General features: G+C 38.3%; 1 protein-coding gene and 1 long non-coding RNA gene across 2 annotated transcripts; both read right to left on the minus strand.

The window, feature by feature from the left end:
• Positions 1–9,992: 9,992 nt before the first annotated feature.
• Positions 9,993–10,499, minus strand: LOC141649866 (uncharacterized). The gene has a single exon (XM_074458538.1). It carries the CDS (start codon positions 10,497–10,499, stop codon positions 9,993–9,995), a length of 507 nt encoding a protein of 168 aa, XP_074314639.1.
• A 2,120-nt stretch (positions 10,500–12,619) lies between these two features.
• On the minus strand, positions 12,620–16,391 carry LOC141596227 (uncharacterized). The gene is made up of 3 exons (XR_012522425.1): positions 15,786–16,391; positions 14,735–14,850; positions 12,620–13,062 (listed from the first exon to the last, which is right to left on the minus strand). It is a non-coding gene; the product is annotated as an uncharacterized LOC141596227 (long non-coding RNA).
• Between the last annotated feature and the right edge of the window lie 1,736 nt (positions 16,392–18,127).

Genomic DNA, 18,127 nt, shown 5'->3' on the forward strand with positions numbered 1-18,127 from the left:
ACATTGGATTAAATTATTTATGTCGAAAATACATCTAAAACGGATAATTTGAAAAAGAAAGAATAAATAAATAAACGAACAGATTATGGATGATAATACGAATAATAGTTAATTAAATACGTAATTAATAAACTAGGTCAAAGCAACACGGGAGTTCAGGGACAGAAATCAACCAAGAACAGGCGCAGCAGAGCTGCGTCCCTTGGAAGAGGCGCAGCAGTTGCTGCGTCCGTTCCTTGGCTCAGTTCTGGCTGTGAAGCCGGAATTGCAAGTTGTTAATGTTCGTTAGTGATTTTAATGATCGATTAATAATATTTGACTCGGATGAAAGTGATTAGCAGGTTATTTACATGTGATTAAGGGTCATAAAAACAACAAACATGGATAAAAACTAAGTAGGACGAATTATTTGCAGGATTAATAAGGTTAATTAACAAATTAGCAAACTAAAAAAATCAATTAGGCCAAACAAGTTATTAATGACGAATTAATGATGGTGACGATAAACAAGAGGTGAAAAATATATTAATGACGAATTCCAGAGACTCAATATTGATGAATCAAACCTCTAAAACCCGAATTTGATTTTAATGACAAAAACCCGCAAATATGAATTACTTAGGATTTAAGTCGGAAATTAAAAGATGAATTAATTACTAATGAATTATTTACATGTTAGAATTATCGTGATCAAGTTATTGTGTCGATGAAACAATGAACAAACAAAGAAAACGAAAACGAACAGACGACAAAAGACTAAGGAAGAAGAAAGGAAGCAGGAACTGCGGCAGCCTCACGAAGAGGCGCAGCAGTTGCTGCGTCCTTTCTCGACGGTTGTCTCCTGATAATCCGTAAAAAGGGTTTTAAAACATGGTTTTACAAATCTGTTTTATACATATTTTCGACATAAACCTTACAATATGATTGCAAAAATAAAGAACAATAAATAAAGTAAGGATTATACTCCCTCAGACTTACATGTTTGACGAAACAAGATGAACTAAGTATACGTTTAGTGATGCTCGACTCGAATGTACGACGAAAATGCCCTCGTAAGAGGAAAACGAACAAGATTGATTAAAGTTGATTATGGTGGAGTTGGTCAAATTGGTCGGTCATGCAAAACGAGGCTGGTACTCAGAAGGATCCGAGCTTACGTGGTCGAATGTTCAAACACGTAGACGCCAAAAAGTAAGAACGTGGTCTAGAATGCAAAAGGAGAAGAGAAGGGCGGACACTCGCGTGAGAAATATGTGAGACCGAAGGTCTCTATTTATACTAATCACACAGAGGAAATTAGGGTTTTCGGAGAAACTTTGGAAGTGAATCTCGAAAAGATATGAAAATATACGAAAAATACGCAGAAAAGGACTTGGGAAGAGGCGCAACACCTGCTGCGTCCTTTCCCAAGTGGATTCCTCCTGCGAAAGAAAGATTTCCGTGTTTTGGTTATGGAATAACGGATTAATCTTGTTTTCCTTAATATTTTGTGTGAATATTACGGGAAATTATTTGCCAAAGATTAAAAGATTGCGAAAATATGGAATAGAAATATCCGGAACATTCCAGAACATTCTGACTCGGTTTTAGAAAATGAAGACGGTTTTTTGACCCGGACTCCAAATGTACTCTAATTACTGCCAAAACGACCGTATCGGCACGTAGATGACAATTAAGAGGTAGACACAAGTGTTTGAGCGATCACTTGACGATAAATTTATGAACTGTCACAAATCATTCCGCGTACCAAACATGCGGCCCAATCATCACCGGGTGGTTTGCGGGAGGTGCAGAAATGAGGTATCTACAGAGCCCCCACTTTGACTGAGGCTTGGACAAGGCGAAAGTCCAAGTATAGCCATCAGGTCAATCGAAGATTACAACCTGACGACTATGGCGACGCGAGGCGGCTCAAGGGATCTGAGCCAAGGACCTGTCGTCGGGAACATTTTAGAGTCTGTCGACTATCGGGGAGGGTCGTTTAAAGTCCATTAGACTACGTAAGGAGGCTCGCCAGCCATAAAAAGAGACCATACATGAAATTCCTTGAAACTCCAGGGGAAACAAAACGCGATATTGGGAGAAGATAGCGGGACATAGTCTGGAACTGCTGGGAGAAATCTGCTTGTGGTCGGCTTCAAACAAACTTCGGAAGAGCTTGGGGTCGATGTTGATCTCCATGTCTCGAGAGAGAATACCTGTCGGTCGTGAACTCTCGCTGGGAGAGCATAATCGGGAACTGATCTCCATGTCTCGAGAGGGAATGTCTATCCGTGTACTCTCGCTGGGGGAACATAATATAGGCGTGTCGAAACACCTGTCAAAGAAGAAACGCTCGTTGTGACAAGCTAGGTCTTGGCAAAAATAGGGTAACATTTTGCTGTTGGCTTGGACTGCAGTTGGAGGTATGAACCTTCATTTCATTTCATGAAAGATCATTTCCTTTTCTTATCGAATCACGAAAGATCGTTGTTGATTATCTTGTTTTACAGGCGTGGGTGTACTCCTACTTTCCGGACCTCGCGCCCAAGAGGACGGAGCCGGTGGAGAAGGCCTATCCCGTTGTGAGGGATTGGGTGATGTGTTGCACGAGGAGTCGGTGGTCCTTCCACGACGTCTGTCGACGGGAGGTGAACGCTCTTCAGCTGGACGGCGTGAGTACTTTACCTTGCATTGTTTGTCTCTCTTCTTCTACTTTTAGAACTGATCATAAGAATGACCCTTCGTTTGCTTCTCTAGTAGATGCCCAGGCCTTGGGAGGAGTACGCTGGCGCTCCTCCCTTCGTGGCTGAGGTCCTTCAACCTAGGAGCTCAAGCCGGTTACTGTTGAGGACGTCGATGGGTCCTGTGTGGTACTTAGGTAAGCACTTGGCTCGTCAGTGCTCTCGGGACGTCTTGATGGTTCCCATCAATCCTCCTCGGACGATGTTTAGGGAGCCTTCTGAGGCTGAGAGGGAGGCTGACCTGGCTGGCGTCGGTGGCGACGCCCTCCTTCTTCCTGGTGAGGACTACTCGGCGTTCCTCTACGGGAGGTTGGCGTACTGGCCGGTTGTGGTAAGTGCTTTATCCTCTTTCATTTTTGATTATTTGAGAACACAATGAATGATCATCGGTTAATGTAAATCACCTGACTTTTCAGGAGGTCGAGGCGGCGGGCATCGAGCCCCCAGAGTACCCCGAGACCCTTAAGTACACTGACGCGACGGAGATGACGACGATCTCCAAGCTATGTGACTTTGACGTGGCGGTGAGAGATGCTGGCTTGGACGAGTGGCAGCATCTAATTCGGAGGGTGAGTCTCCTAAGTTGTATAATTTTGTGTAAGAACACATTCGCTCGAGTTTGTCCAATCGTTTGAGAATTTTCCTTTTGAAATGCAGGTTGCGCCATCCCGGTTCGTGGCTTTGTGGAGGGTAGCCAACCGGTTGCGGTTCTTGTTTGAAATGATTGACATGAGCCAGTTCTTGTTGCTTTTAGAGGGAGCGCGAGCTGGAGCGAGAGCTTGCCCAGTCCCGAGTGTAGAGAGCTCGCCTGCTGAGGGAGCTCGAGGTCCGCGACGCCGAGGTTGTTGCTCTCGATGCGAGAGTTGCTGAGCTAGACGGCGACCAGCAGTAGCTTTTTTTGTTGCTTCTTGTTTTTTGGCTGTATTTTTGTAAATTTTGTAGATTTTAGGACCCACATTATGGACATTTGGATTTTGTTTCGGGGTCGAGCCCCCAGTTTGGTGTACATGTACTCTCTTGGTTGTATATATGATGGCATGAGTGCCTTTGCTGCTGGGTTGCTTTGTTTGTACCTGCAGGTTAGCTCTGAACAGGTTTGGTAGATGACGGTTTACGCCGTCATGCTGCCGAAATTTACATAGAAGTCACATAGAACATACATTTGTACACATGGCCTAAATTAGCGCAAAACAATGACTCGAAAATGCAAAATGCAAAAAATTTGCCGGAAATGACCGGACGGTAGGGAGAGTTACCCCCTAAAAAAATAAAAAAAATGAAACATATAAGTTTGAAATGTAATGTGGAAGGAGAGTAAAATGATTCCCCAAAAAAGAAAATTAAAGAGAAATGTATAAGTTTGCTAAAATGACGAAAATGTCGATATCGTATCGAAATGCGTGTCCGTGAAATTAGAAAACACAAAATATGGCAACCTGGCGTATTTACCAAAATAATAACCCGTATGAATAGGAAATTATTCGTTGAGGAATTTAGGAAAGATCCAACGCGGAAAATCACAGAAAGAAGGCTGAGGAAGAGGCGCGAAGAAGAGCTGCGTCCCTTCAAGAGGCGCAAAGACACTGCTGCGCTGTTCCCCATGCATCCGTCCTGACGGATTTTAGGAAACAGCTTTTAGTATAAATAGAGACGTCGAGGGAGGTTTTATTCACATAATTCTTCCGTCTCTCTTCGTCTTATTACATAAAGCTCACAAAATAAGCATACATCTGTAGACACCTCAAAGTTGTCTACTAGCCTTACGGGTACCCGATGATGAGGCTCAAATTTAATGACTAAATGGAAATTAACAATGTTATAATTAAAGGGTCTTTACGCTTATTTCCCGAGAAACCACTCATAATAGCACATAACCATCATATAGCCCATTGTTCCTATTCATCCCACTTCATATTATTAATCATTCGATATAAGCCGAGAGTGTTGTTTATGCAAATTACTCGAGTGACATAATATTGGCCCGAAACCAATAAGTTACAAAAGAGGCATAATCAAGTTGTTAGGCCCGTAGAAATTTGGACAATAAAAGCCCAATTTCTGTAAAGAAAACCCATGACAAAGCATGGCTTGGATTTCCCGGAAAGCTAAGAAAAGTTGGCTGGAGTTGACATATTCTATTGGTCTACAAAGACTATAACTCTAGAAGGCCATTACAAGATAAAAAAAATAGTAGCTAGGAGATAAGTTTGTGTTTGGTGCTTATCATGATATTTGGCTATTACTCAATGTGCAATTCAAGTCAAATTATGACACGAGTAGCCTACTATAAATATGGACTTGATCAGGCAAACAGAAAGGGGGACAAAACACAATTCCACGAACACAATACTACGAAACACAATAATTTTCTCATAAGATCGGCAATTCCATACTCTCGCAAATCATCCGTCTCAAAATATACAATCCCAGTTTCAAATCAAATTACATACAAACAAATCGTCTTAATTTTCATATAAGCGCATAAGAGCCAATAATTTATGTTGTATTTTTTATATTATAAAGATTACAAGTATGTAAATAATACAAACAAAGGCACTAAAATAGAAATGAAAACAATATAAGACGGTTTATTACACCCAATCGAATCGTGTTGAACACACTTTCCTTAGAGTATTTCGACCCTATAGCCTTTGGGTATCACGAAATCTCCGTAGGATAAGACGATTCCTTTTTCTAAGGCAAGAACAAAGAACAATGAACAATAAGAGGGTTGGTTTATACTTTGTTAAAATGTCAAATATGAGATGCACAAAATGTTCGTATGTTTTCAAACATTCAGAAAAGTTTATATACGTGCAATACATACACATGCATAACACACTTATTGAGAGGATAAGGATGTTGGTTTTAATGCCAACCAATCATTAGTTAATACAACCGAATGATAACTGCCAAAAACACATGCACACATGCGCGAAAATGCAGAGAGGCAACAACCCCTGTCGGGGATATGTAACCCCGATCGGGGACGTAGCAAATTTGATAATTGTCAAATTTGTGCTTCTCAATTTTCGTCAAGTATGTGAAATACTTTAACCCCGAGTATATAATCCCGATAGGGGACTTAATATACTACGACAACACTTTTATAGTGTCCCTTATCCATTATAAACATGAACTCGATATACGATTATATGAGCATACACTCCGTATTCCCGACTCACATTATATCCTTTACGAGCTCAAACCGATTTGACATAAGAAACCCGAATACACTTAAATGTACTTGTGATCAAAATCACCAACATTCCTCCCCCATTTAAGTGTATCCCTTGTTTCAAAATAAAACAACAAAGCAAACAAGTCTAGGCATAAATGAAAGTGTCCCAAGGATTGAACTTCCACATTAGTATATTACACATTCCAAATATTCGAGAATCAAGGTGTCCCACGGATTGAACCTTTCAACTCATATTGAATACATGACGATAATATACACATAGACTCAATAAACTCTTAAAGTTACAAACTTGACACTATTGACCGCCTTGTGTCCATATCCTTTCATGAGAGTATAGGAAGCCAAGTCCAAGCCTCTTGAAGCGGATACACTTCACACTCACATAGGTGAATCTTTCATCGTACACCTGCAAAATGCAGTTTGTCAAAGATTTCATTAAGAAGTATTAAACTTCAACCTCTTGTCATGCAGGTCATGCACATACCTTTCGGGATTATAACATGTGCCTCAATCTTCCACAATAAGCCTTCCACATTGAACTTAGCCTCTAAAATTTGTTAGAGGGAAGTTGGGTATCTTATCATAAAGATCTAGACGGACTTTAAACCCATCCCGATTACCGACTTTATAACCAAGTCCTTAGCTAATCCCTTCGTCAAGTGATCAGCCAAATTATGATGTGTCCTCACGAAATCAACGGAAATAACTCCTTGAGTAATCAACTCACGAACCGCGCTATGTCTAACACCAAGGTGTCTAGACTTTCCGTTGTAAACTTCACTATAAGCCCTAGCTAAGGTCGCCGAACTATCACAATGGATAGAAATAGGAGGAATAGGTTTGGCCAAACCGGAATTTCATAAACCAAATTCCTTAACCATTCCGCCTCTTTACCGGCCGCAGCTAAAGCAATGAATTCCGACTCCATGGTCGAACTTGTTATACAAGTTTGCTTCTTCGAAGCCCATGAGATAGCTCCTCCACCAAGCAAGAAGACCCATCCACTAGTAGATGAATGATCCTCCATGTTGGTGATCCAACTAGCATCGGAATACCCTTCTAAAAACGAAGGAAATCCGACATAGTTCAAACCATAATCCATGGTTTGCTTCAAGTATCTCAATACACGTTTTACCGCAACCCAATGTTCAAGACTAGGATTACTTGTGTATCTACTCAACTTGCCAACGGCAAAGGCGATGTCGGGTCTTGTGCTTGTCATAGCATACATCAAACACCCAATCACTTGAGAGTACTCAAGTTGTGAAATAGCTTCACCTTTATTAGGCATAAGCTTAACACTAGGATCCATTGGAGTGTTAACCGGAGAACAATTTGCATGATTGAATTTCTGTAACACTTTCTCAATGTAATGAGATTGTGTCAAAGAGAATCCCTTGTTCTCACGCTTGATCTTTATACCAAGTATCACATCCGCCTCACCCATGTCTTTCATGGCAAAACTTGATGACAAATAGGCCTTAGTAAGGTCTACTTGATTTTGGTCGGTACCAAAGATCAACATGTTATCAACATATAGACAAATAATGACTCCATTACCGTTGTCATCAAATTTTCTATACACACATTTATCCGACTGATTTAGTCGATACTCATTGGATAAAACAACCTCATCAAACTTGTGATGCCATTGTTTAGGAGCTTGTTTAAGTCCATACAATGATTTAATTAATTTATAAACTTTATGCTCATTACCGGGCATAATAAATCCTTCCGGTTGTTTCATATACACCTCCTCTTTAAGCTCACCATTCAAGAATGCCGTCTTGACATCCATTTGATGGATCACTAGATTATTAATTGTAGCAAGTGCAATCAACAATCTAATAGTAGTAATGCGAGCTACGAGAGCATAGGTATCGAAATAATCAATCCCTTCCTTTTGTCTAAAGCCTTGGATAACTAATCTAGCTTTAAACTTGTCGATAGAACCATCAACTTTCATCTTCTTTTTGAAGATCCACTTGCAACCCAATGGTTTACAACCACGAGGTAAATCCGCAAGCACCCAAGTGTTATTGCCCATTATTGGAATCCATCTCATCATTCACCGCCTCTTTCCAAAAGGAAGAGTCATGAGACCTCATTGCCTCATCAAATGTCCTAGGGTCCTCATCAATGTGAAAACAATATGGATAATAGTTTTCACATCCATCCCTTGAACCTTCAACCAAATAAGTATGAAAATCGGGACCAAAGGATTTAGCAATCCTTTTTCTCTTACTCCTACGAATTTCAGGTGTTGCTTCTTGAGTTGTGTCATTGTCACTTCCCTCAATAGCTCCACTAGAACTAGGTACTAGATCCCTTGGCTTCGGCATTGATGAGAAACGACTCTCATCAAATATCGCATCCCTTGACTCAATTACGGTGTGAACCGAAACAGAATCATTAGGTTCAATTACATAGAACCTATAAGCCTTTGAATGCGCAGCATATCCAATGAATATGCAATCGATGCCTCTTTCCCCCAAGGTTTTAATCTTGGGATCGGGTAGTCTTACAACAGCCCGACAACCCCAAACTCGAAGATAATTCAAGCTTGGTTTCTTTTTGTACCAAAGTTCATATGGAGTGTCTTTATTCCTTTTGTTAGGAATCCTATTTAATAAATAGCAAGCCGTCAACATGGCTTTACCCCAAAATTCGTCACTCAAACCCGAGTAAGACAACATGGAATTAACCATTTCTTTTAGGACTCTATTTTTCCTTTCCGCTACACCATTTAATTGTGGTGTATAGGGAGGAGTTACTTCATGAATGATACCACTTGACTCAAAATATAATGGCTCATAATATTCACCACCTCTATCGGAACGCAACCTTTTAATCAAAACCGATTGTTGCAATTCCACTTCATTTTTAAAGACCTTAAACTTATCAATTGCCTCATCTTTAGTGTGAAGTAAATATATGTAACAAAATCGACTAAAATCATCAATAAAAGTCACTACATATTTTTTACCACCTAAAGACGGATAATTGCGAAAATCACATAAATCACTATGTATAAGTTCAAGCACATGTGAGATTCTAGACACATTACCAAATGATTGCCTTGTGATGTTTGTCAACATACAAGTATTACACTTATTAATGTTCATGTTAAATGATGGAATTAAACCATCTTTAGACATAGTGTCCAATCTTTTATAATGTACATGTCTTAATCTCACATGCCAACGATATTAAGTATCATTCATAGAGGAAGCAATAAATATGGAACTTTCATTTGGAACAACATTCAACATAAACATGGCATTACAATAATAACCAAATCCAATAAATACACCATGTTTAGATAAAACATACTTATTAGATTCATACACTTGTTTATAACCAAGTTTACTTAAACAACTACCGGATACAAGGTTCTTTCTAATTCCGGGTACATGTAATACATTATTTAATTTTATAATATTTCTGGAACTAAATTCCAACACCACCATGCCACGACCTACAATAGGAGCGGTAGACGCGTTGCCCATATATAGAACGGATCCATCCTTCACTAGTTCATAATCCTTGAACCAATGTCGATCCTTGCAAACATGATTGGTTGCCCCCGAGTCTATCCACCATGCCACTACATCATCCTGCACATAAAATGCCTTAGAAATTAATGGTACATAATTCACAACCGAATTAAAACCAATGTCTAAAATCTGACCTTGATTAGTGGGTGGACCTTGGTCATTAGACCCTTGTCCTCCTTGGCTAGTACTTGCACCCTTTTTATTTTTGTGCTTTCCAACCTTGCAATTTGCTTTCAAATGCCCGGTCTTTCCACAAACCCAACAAGCACCTTTCGGTGTCTTGTTAGACTCATCATTGGTGTTGTTAAAAGGGCAATTCTTTCCCTTAAATTTGTTCTTGAAACCCTCTCCCTTTTCCATCATATTAACGGAAGAGGATCCCATAACATCTTTACCTTTACCCTTGCCACTATCTTGCACCCTTAGAGATTCCTCTATGCGCAAATGGCTACCAAGTTGAACAAGAGTCAACTCTTCCTTTTTATGTTTAAGCATATATTTAAAATCCTTCTATGAAGGAGGCAACTTGTCTATGATACTAGACACCGAGATAGATTCATTCATCTCCATTTTATGTTGTGCAAATTGTCCCAAAATCCGGAGCAATTCATTGTATTGTTCCATTGCCGGTCTAGAATCAACCATTTTATAATTCATAAAATTTCCAACGAGGAATTTCTTACTAGAAGCATCCTCATCCATATATTTAAACTCAAGTTGATCCCATAATTCTTTAGCGGACTCAACATTTTGATAAATGTCAAAAAGAGAGTCGGACATACCATTCAAGATGTGACCGCGACATATGTAGTCATCATTCTCCCACTTGCTTCTCTTTCGTTGAATTTCCGCAAGAGTTTCATCCCCCACAATCTCCGGTACTGGAGTACTCAACACATACACAACCTTCAAAGCGGTGAGAAGGAAGTGCATCTTCTTTTGCCAACGACGGAAATCGACACCCTCGAATTTCTCCAACTTTTCAAACTTGGTAGTCATGTCCTTGATTGAATCCATTTCCAAATGCAGAGAATACTCTAAGAATGTTGTATTTTTTGTATTATAAAGATTACAAGTATGTAAATAATACAAATAAAGGCACTAAAACAGAAATGAAAACAATATAAGACGGTTTATTACACCCAATCGAATCGTGTTGAACACACTTTCCTTAGAGTATTTCGACCCTATAGCCTTTGGGTATCACGAAATCTCCGTAGGATAAGACGATTCCTTTGTCTAAGGCAAGAACAAAGAACAATGAACAATAAGAGGGTTGGTTTATACTTTGTTAAAATGTCAAATATGAGATGCACAAAATGTTCGTATGTTTTCAAACATTCAGAAAAGTTTATATACGTGCAATACATACACATGCATAGCACACTTATTGAGAGGATAAGGATGTTGGTTTTAATGCCAACCAATCATTAGTTAATACAAACGAATGATAACTGCCAAAAACACATGCACACATGCGCGAAAATGCAGAGAGGCATCAACCCCTGTCGGGGATATGTAACCCCGATCGGGGACGTAGCAAATTTGATAATTGTCAAATTTGTGCTTCTCAATTTTCGTCAAGTATGTGAAATACTTTAACCTCGAGTATATAATCCCGATAGGGGACATAATATACTACGACAACACTTTTATAGTGTCCCTTATCCATTATAAACATGAACTCGATATACGATTATATGAGCATACACTCCGTATTCCCGACTCACATTATATCCTTTACGAGCTCAAACCGATTTGACATAAGAAACCCGAATACACTTAAAGGTACTTGTGATCAAAATCACCAACAATTTACGACAAAATCGAAATTCATTCATAGTCAACATCCACATAGGCCTGAGGGTACCGACATCAAATAAGTTTTTCTTTACTCTTTCTTTTTATTGTCTTTTCTTTATTTTCTCTATTTATTGTGTAAACTAACCTATTAATTTGTCCTTGTAAATAATTGTATAAAGTTTGTTACTAACTTTCTTTTTTCTGTCTTATTTTCGTCAAATATATAATATTACAAATAAATAGTACAGGCCGTTAGTTTGATGGGCGATCCGGGTGCCTAACACCTTCCCTGATCGTACCTTTACCCCCGAATCCGCAATCTTTGGTTCAGACCGGAGTGACGGATCAATCCCCATTCCAGGGATCAAAAGGGGCCTTTTCCGTTAACTTGTTTTTGTATGTTTTTTTTTATAAAACTTACTGGCGACTCCATATTAATTACTTATTTTCAAAAAAAAGGAGATTTTTTCAGGGATCCCACAGTGGCGACTCCGCTGGGGAATAGTAAGAGGGTAAGACTCGAAATTATATGCGTATTATTGTATATTTGACGTTTTTTATTTACAAAGGCATATGGTTGTGTCTTGATTTGACAAGTTGGAGGAACTCGTGTGTTCACGTCTTAATGCGTGGCTTAATACCTATCAAATTGCTTCATGTGTATATTGCTGCCTAATTAAAAAATGATAAGTCCAATTCAATGTGGTCTAAAAAGCTTAAAATATTGTTAAATTGTACTTCCTTGTGCTTTTGACAATTTTCTTTGTTTTGGATTGTGCCGCTTATGCGGGTCTCATGCTATACTATGCTAAGCAGTAGGCAGGTAAGATAACTACTCTCTCCTTCTATGCTTATGACTTTAATCTTTTTTTTTGTTCACTTGTATGCTTTATATATATATATTGGACATGACAAAAAAAAGGCATAGGCTCTCCGTAAGTCAATATTATGTCATTTAAGCTACCCTAATTTACCCTCGGTAAAGTATGTTATATACTTAGGAGGTCCATTCGATCGACTAGGCCTTACACATATTTTCCACCTCATGACGTCGCATTTTGGCAACTCGTCTGGTCCATATGACTGGGGGAGCACAAAAGCGAGAGATACCCTCGTGGTATTTTAATGTTGTGAGTACCCAATTTCTTACCCACAAACCTAACCATAGATCCCGTAGATCCTTTGTCTAGGTCATGTTTTATGTATGTCTCATTTGTAAACATTGTGTCATGGCCACTAATTAATCTCTCAGATGAAAAAAAAATGACAAAAAAAAAATGACGTTAGAAGCATGCATTGCCAGCACCCTACATTGATAGTTTATGTTGTGAATAGAGCTTGGTTAAAATTGATGTTTATGCACCTCTATTTGCTCGTATAGAACAGTAGGGTATATATGAAAGTCCAACTTTTACATGTTCTCATGCATACTACATCATCTGCATATGGCATTAGGTTCCTTCTGACATCTGAGTATAGTTTTGCATCCCACATAGCCATAACTAATACAAAAGAAATAATACACACTGGTTGGGGTTTCCATAAGCTTCACATTTAATGAAAGTCCAGCATGTGCATTCCGTCTTTAAGAGCTAACACCCGCATCAGGTCTTTGAGGTCACAATAGGGTCTGATTTGCTTCTACATACAGTGTCATCCATAGGCTATCGTCATACTTGTTCTGCGTCTGTTTGCATATTACCATTCGATTCATCAGTACGGCATGCAATACTTACATCTACACAAATCACACCTTGCCTCAGTCGATGAGTCAATCCTGTACAAAAAAAAAAAACTAATCAGTAGTTGCATCAGTCCTATGTGGATCAAGCATTCAGTCCATTTCAATGTCAGATAAATAGAGCATGCATCCTAGGAAGTTAGACGTATGCATTCACCATAATTCCATTCTTAGCCAAAGTTTCATTTGGAGCATGCATCACATCATAGCACCATTCCAGTACACCAATAGTGCAACAATAATGCCCAATAGTGCAACAATAATGCTGAGCATGTAAAACATACAGGTCATCGCTAGTATTAGATACATGAGCATTCAATATATGTACTCCATTCTAGTCCTATTTGCTATAATAATAATAATAAAAAAAAATCATTTTCTAAGAGCTAAGATGTCATGATCTGGGATAGGGAGGAGTAAACGAGACCCTAATTTTAATAGCCACTCTAGCTGGGGAATAAAAGAAGGGTACAGGAAGACTAGACAATACCAACTCACATGTAGTTTCCATCAAAATTTGCTTAAATTAGGACCATCCAAGTCCTTTCTCAGTTGCAGATGTATAAAAAAAAAACTGAGTAAGAACAAACATGTCAATTGAGCAAGAAAAATCACTCTTATAGTCATATAATCTCATACGAGTGTTCCTGACATTACCTAAAAAAAAAACTAGTTTACATGTGTCTAATTAAGTTAGGACCATCCTAGTCCTTTTTTAGTTGCAGAAAAAAATGAAACAATGAGCATATGTCATTTTTATTAGTCAGTTGTTCTACTTTTTACCCTTAACTAGTAAAATAGATTTGAAATACTTTAGGTCGTATATTTTTAGTGTAGATTAATCGACTTCTTAGAATCAGCCTAAACGAGGGCGTGCATTTGACCATCTTTTCCATCTCTGTGGTGTGATAATTCCTTGATCGCCGTGTCTCTAACTAGGTGACCTATAGGTTTGGAGATTTCATCTTCCTACTTGATTCGTTAATTTTCCACACTTCATGTGACTACTAGTTTAAATGAGCACAACTCTCTATCTACCAAATTTGTCAATTTCTCATATCTCAAATGACCACTAGATGAGCACAAACTCATATAATCGACCATTTTAGCAAATATTATCATTCACTCCCATTGGTGCTAGAAAATTAGCTCAAAAATATTCAAACCAGATTCTCAGTACAACCGTGTCCAAACATACTAAATAAGACACGGGAGCGCGCACTCCGTGCTATTTTATAGGTGACCACTAGTCCCTTATAATAAACTAAAGATGTGAGTCCAATTACCAATACAAGCTGAAAAATACTCACACCAAAAACTCTCATATTAAGTCAACAAAAAGTTCCAATCAAAGTTGCACTTCAGTGTCAAAAGACTCAAACAGTCAAATTTGCAATCAAATCCAATGTCAAAAGACTCAAAAGATCACAAGACAAAAAAATCCAGCAAAATATGCAATTTAATCCCGTATCAAAAATCTCAAAAGACAAAAAAAGAGTTCCTGTAAAAAAGAAATTCCAGTAAAAAAAAAGACAAAAAAAAGTTCTAGTAAAAAAAAGACAAAAAAAGTTCCAGTAAAAAAAAGACAAAAAAAGTTCCAGTAAAAAAAGACAAAAAAGCTCCAGTCCAAGATGCAAATAAAAATTGAAGAGTAGTCACTTTTTCATTTCTCAGAGGAGTCAATTCCACAGTTACATTGTCTCCATACCTTTTGGGACGATCCTTTCATTCATTTAGGTGAGTGAGAGAGGCACACAGATCTCCAGTGTCTTCTAACACCATAGACCCTCCTACTCCATTCCATTTATCACCCTCGTTTAGCATCTAAGAATTCGGTGGATGTATTAGTTTTGGGTAATTAGTCGAGCTTGTTACTATAAAGAAGGCAAAACTCATATTACAATATAAATCTCAAATTCCAAGGTGAGGAAAAATTCCAAGGTAAAAAAAAAAACGGCACAATCATGACCCACACCAGGTCGGAAAAAAAAAATAAACAGAAGAAAGACCTGAACAGGGGGCTACCACAAAACATATAGTGATGAGTTTCAGTTAAGTTAAGTTCAGTTAAGACTAGGAGCATAAGGAAACACTCAGCGCACATGTTTGACTACATTTGGACGGCAGTCTGACCAATAATATTGTAAGGACTTACAAAGCAATGACAATTCAATAGGCACAACACCTAAGCAGCTAGGAGTAGAGTACTATGTCCCTTGCCCAGATCATGCTCAATAGCACGTTTTTAAAAAAAAATTAACAGGACTATAAATGAGATGTGTCATGTGTCCGTGGTCTAGTTTAGGAAAAGAATGCATTGTCAATTAGCTAGTGTTTGTCTCCATTGTCTTAAGTACATTAGCATCTTGCATCATTAGCATCATAAGCATTCTAATTGCATTATCAGCATACTGCTTGCATCTTACATCATAAATTATTTGCATTAATGTCATAATTGTGGAATCAGTTGAGTCGTATTATCAAGCATACTACTTGATTCGAGAAATCGGTAAAACCATAAAACCAAAAATATAAAAAAACAAAAAAAAGAGCATGGATTCAACATCAATCGACTAAGAAAGGGGAAGCACCCATAATTTGGCCAGAAGCTATGTATCAAGCACACAACTTGACTCACAAGACCAGTAAAACTATCAGTTCAATCGTATAATCAAGCATACGACTTGACCAGTAAAGAAATAAAACAAAGAAAAGAGGCATAAATATGAATCAGTCAAAAAAGAGACGGAAATACTCACAGCTGGATTGGAGCTGGTGCCAAGAAATATTTTCGAATGTCACAGCCAAGGGTTCGACAATGCTCCATCAACAGTCATCCAGTCGCCAATCAGGGGCTCCAATGATGGCTATGTCGGCACTCCTCCGCTGATCTTGTCCCAAATCAGGATAGTAAGCTTGAGCAACGATGGAAAATTTGAAGATAATTATTTAAAGAGTATAAGTTCAAAATCAATCAACAAAGCAAAGGAGGCGCCTACTTCAACGATGCTTCGCCATCAGTTATCTGGTTACCGATCGGTAGCTCAAATGATGGCTACAACTTTCATCCCATATCAGGAGCTAGGGGATCGACGGTGCCCCGTTGTCAATCATTTTGTCCCTAATCGACATGCCTGTGGCGGCCACGACACAAATAACGGCTAGTTTTGTTCCATATCAGAGCATCGAACTGATTTGATTTGTTCCTCCCCATAGGCTAATTGGAAAAGCAGAAAACAAAAGAATTGAAAGAAGATCAATTAGGGGAAGTCAAAGTTTGGTCGGTCAAATATGAAAGAAGCCAAATGGAATTTTCTTTATCCTAATCCTATAGTACAAAACCCACGATTAAGTGGATAAGATTGGTCCACTAATTATTTCTCGTCTTTTGTTTTGCGACTTTCAAATTCGAGTTTGTAACTCAAATCTTACGCTCTTATATAATTTTACGAGTTAAATTTTAAGATTTTAAAATTTTAGTGTGTAAAATTGGATTTCACAATCCAGCTATTTTTAAAATATAAATTTTCAAATCCTTGGTTTGCGCCTCGATGACATTTATTCCGAGCTTCTTAAAATAAAATTTTCTAACTTTTTCTTTGCGAAATAAAATTTTGCAATTTCTAAATCAATCGATCGGCGGGCCCTGACACGCATCTTAGTTTGTAAAATAAAATTTTGCATTCTATTCCTTCTTTCAAAATAAAATTTTGAAATCCTTGGTCAGTCAGCGCCCGTACGTTGAGTTCTTAAAATAAAAATTTCTGAACTTGCCCTTTTGCGAAATAAAATTTTGCAATTTCTAAATCAATCGGTCGGCGGGCCCTGACACGCATCTTAGTTTGTAAAATAAAATTTTGCATTCTATTCCTTCTTTCAAAATAAAATTTTGAAATTCTTTGGTCGGCAGGCCCTAACATGCATTTTGAGTTCTTAAAATCAAATTTTCTGAACTTGCCCTTTTTGCAAAATAAAATTTTGCAATTTCTAAATCAATCGATCGGCGGGCCCTGACACGCATCAAAGTTTGTAAAATAAAATTTTACGATCTTATCCATCCCTTTTCAAAATAAAATTTTGAAATTCCTTGGTCGGCAGGTCCTGACATGCATCTGAGTTCTTAAAATAAAATTTTTTTGAACTTACCTTTTTGCGAAATAAAATTTTGCAAATCCTACTTTGTAAAATAAAATTTTACATTCTAAACCCTTTTCAAAATAAAATTTTGAATCCTCGGTCGGCGGGCCCTGACACGCATTCGAGCTTGTGAGATCAAATTTTGCAGGTTCACCCTCCAGCTAAAAAAAGTTTAGCTATTCCAGACCGGCGAAACAAAGTTTTGCCATGCCAGTTTCCAGAATGGTGAAACAAAGTTTTACCAGCTTCATTCCAGATTGACAAAACAAAGTTTTGTTATGCCAGTTCCAGACCATCTGAACAAAGTTTGGCTATACCAGTGAAACAAAGTTTCACTATGCTGCTGCATCAACGAAACAAAGTTTCGTTGCCTCAGTTCCAGTTTCATTCCAGATTAGTAAAACAAAATTTTGCTAAACCAGTTCCAGATTCCAGCTACTCCAGACAGGTAATATAAGAGGCCCAGGTACGTTTCTTAACCTTTATCTGTCCCGACCGGACTACTTTGACCTTCGTCTTACTCAGACTCGGTCAAAGTGGGGGCTTCTGTAGACACCTCAAAGTTGTCTACTAGCCTTACGGGTACCCGATGATGAGGCTCAAATTTAATGACTAAATGGAAATTGACAATGTTATAATTAAAGGGTCTTTACGCTTATTTCCCGAGAAACCACTCATAATAGCACATAACCATCATATAGCCCATTGTTCCTATTCATCCCACTTCATATTATTAATCATTCGATATAAGCTGAGAGTGTTGTTTATGCAAATTACTCGAGTGACATAGTATTGGCCCGAAACCAATAAGTTACAAAAGAGGCATGATCAAGTTGTTAGGCCCGTAGAAATTTGGACAAGCCCAATTACTGTAAAGAAAATCCATGACAAAGCATGGCTTGGATTTCCCGGAAAGCTAAGAAAAGTTGGCTGGAGTTGACATATTCTATTGGTCTACAAAGAC

The sequence above is a fragment of the Silene latifolia genome, chromosome 1 (assembly GCF_048544455.1).
Source record: "Silene latifolia isolate original U9 population chromosome 1, ASM4854445v1, whole genome shotgun sequence".
In the NCBI taxonomy this organism is placed as follows: Eukaryota; Viridiplantae; Streptophyta; class Magnoliopsida; order Caryophyllales; family Caryophyllaceae; genus Silene; species Silene latifolia.

Excerpts from the sequence above, each read along its gene's own strand:
- LOC141649866 (XM_074458538.1), bottom strand. The coding sequence starts at position 10,499 with ATGGATTCAATCAAGGACATGACTACCAAGTTTGAAAAGTTGGAGAAA.